At 44.3% G+C, this 2,614-nt stretch overlaps 1 protein-coding gene across 1 annotated transcript; it reads left to right on the top strand.

Annotated features, from left to right (window-relative positions):
- Positions 1 to 1,443: 1,443 nt before the first annotated feature.
- Positions 1,444 to 2,211, top strand: LOC115923021 (5-hydroxytryptamine receptor 1A-alpha-like). The gene is made up of 2 exons (XM_030983054.1): positions 1,444 to 1,567; positions 1,874 to 2,211. Exons 1-2 carry the CDS (start codon positions 1,444 to 1,446, stop codon positions 2,209 to 2,211), a joined length of 462 nt encoding a protein of 153 aa, XP_030838914.1.
- The last annotated feature ends 403 nt before the right edge of the window (positions 2,212 to 2,614 follow it).

Raw genomic sequence — 2,614 nt, 5'->3', positions numbered from 1 at the left:
AGGTTAGCATGATCGCTCAAAGTGTCTGATTAGATTCGAGCCCCATAAAGACCGGAAACAGCCTGGTTTTCCTCCAAAATAAATGATGCTTGAGTGCTCTTTCAGGGTAACACATTACTTCAGTAAATACAAAATAACCATTCCACCTAAAAAAAAAGCATGAGACGCATTCTGCCTTAGTAATTGATTCGTAAACACAGGCTCAAACTACTATCTGCCGGAGGTGATAAAAATATGCAAAGATCATGTATAAAACTTAAACAGAAATAGGCCAGATGATGCAAGCGAAATTTGTTGACTGTGAGACCTATGGACATTCCGCATTATACCTGGGACATTGGCAGTGTGTCGTGAGAACGGTCTATGTGTGCGTTTGCAATGACATTGCTGTCGACTGCTCGGAGTTTCTGGTCAGCTAGGTCTTGGCTGGTCACAGCTTCTGCAACACCTTTCATCTTGTCGTTGTTTAATAATTCATCCCGCCAGTAAACACCTGCACTTGTTAGTGAGTTGGGACGGAGGTCTCCAACAATCGATCAATTGCTGATCATACGCAGTTGTGACTGGGACTGTAGAACAACAACCATACTGGATGAACTGCTTTGAGTCTTGACATACTTACAGAGTTAACCAGTTCAGGTTGGAGGATGTGATAACATGCACTGGCTGTATTTATACACAGGCACGGCTGACGGGTTTAAACATCAACATTGCCTCGACTAGCCTCCGGGTGACGTCTAAACCACGCTAATCCCTCGTGCTCTTTTGTACACACACACAAAGTCCGGAAGTCTGTGGAGGCGGACCGTGTGTTGATCTTGTATTGGCCGTTGTGCACGGCCCATTTGTTCGACAATTTATGCTCCAGTGCACACCTCGAAGTATTGAAACATAAGAGGTTTCGGCAAGAAATATGGTACAAATACCGGTACTGTTAAAATGACTCTTGCGAACACTTGGCGTTTGGCTGTATATCAGAACTGGCTGGAATTTTTTGCCTTTTGTGAAAATCAAAATTTTCGGCAAAAGTAATCCCGGCGCGAAGTGGTTAAGGATGTACAATTAGTGCCTGGGTGTAGCACACAGTTGGGACAGGCCAAATTTTAACAGTCTATGTAAAGTAAACAACACATCAAAGTGGTACCAACTACGTGAACAAGTACTCACTTGCGATTACTTTCATGAGAATGTGAGCATATATTGATTTGATCATGATGAATGCAAGCTCAAATTTTTCAAGTACGGAAGAAGGATTTCTCATCTGCAATTCAACACAGTCAAGTTTGCCTGAGGATGCAATGGAACTATCATTAATTGCCATCATTTTGCGCACTTCAGTCATCGCCGTAGTGACATTACAATCATCCTAGGGAATTTGTTTTCCGTTGCCGTGACGCTGCGCATCTCTGACATACCACAGAGCACTCGGTTCTGATGATTGCTATGGCACTCAATGACCTCCTCGTTGGGATGATGGCGCTACCCAGCATTCTCGCATCGTCTCTGGAGCGTTGGCCCTTCGGACAAACATTCTGCAAGATCAACGGATACTTGTTCGGCACCTCGTGTATCATGTCCATTATTGTGATGCTCAACATAATTTCGAGCGCTACATAGCAGTTACCAGACCATACCGCTTCGAGGCCATCTTCACACAGAGAAAGCTCATAACTGGTTTGCTGATAAACTTTGGCTTGACTTTTGCAAGCATCATAGGGATGCTGAAAATCTTCAACGTGCCGATAGTGTTCCATTCTGCATCTGTGATATGCACCAGCAGGTACGTAAGCTAGTCATCGAACTCACCACGCTCTGCACCTGTTTCATGTTGCCCCTTATCATTCAAACAACCATCTACCGCCGACTGATCCAGATAAGCAAAGATCACGTTCAACGGCTGAATCGAATAAGCCTGAGGATGCCAAACGTGGATTTTTGGACAACAAGGCCATTCGGACGTTCTTGATCATCACTGTCACCTTCACGGCTTGCTGGCTGCCAGTAACAGTAGCCAGAACCCTCCAAGCCTCAAGAGCAATATCCCTGCCGGCGTGGATCGACTTTCTGGTCAGCTGGCTCTCTGTCGCCAACAGCTTCTGTAATGTCTTCATTTACTTCTTCTTCAATCGTTCCTTCAAGCTCGCTGCTAAGAAGATGCTCGCGGAGAGATTTGGCTGCTGCCAGACTTCTGTCATGCCAGTATTGACCTAAATTTGATCACATCGTATAGACACGCAAGAATAAAAAGTCTTTCAGCAAGTTGCTCAATCTGATGAAGGCTCTCATTGAGAGATGGAAAGTCTTCTGACAGCATCGGGAAAAAGTCCTCTGTTTCCTACTCAGCAAACACGTATTATACTAGCTTTTTCTATTAAACATCTCACATGACTTTAAAAACCCTCCTGCTGTCTGAACAGTCACAGACAGTAAAAAAAAACAACAATCCTCTCCCTGCCATACCTTTTACACAGGCTAGTCACCAACAGTCAGATCATATTTCAAGCAAGCACTATGACTAGTCAAATTCAGTCAACAGACAAAAGCAGGCAAGTGGTAGGCACAGCTGGCTCATCAATCTCCTACAGTCAAAGCATAGCTGTATGAAGTTACATAA

The sequence above is a fragment of the Strongylocentrotus purpuratus genome, unplaced genomic scaffold (assembly GCF_000002235.5).
Source record: "Strongylocentrotus purpuratus isolate Spur 01 unplaced genomic scaffold, Spur_5.0 spur5_contig_280, whole genome shotgun sequence".
Classification (NCBI taxonomy): domain Eukaryota; kingdom Metazoa; phylum Echinodermata; class Echinoidea; order Camarodonta; family Strongylocentrotidae; genus Strongylocentrotus; species Strongylocentrotus purpuratus.
Note: the sequence above shows the minus strand (reverse complement) of the source record. Positions and strands in the feature narration are given on the sequence as shown.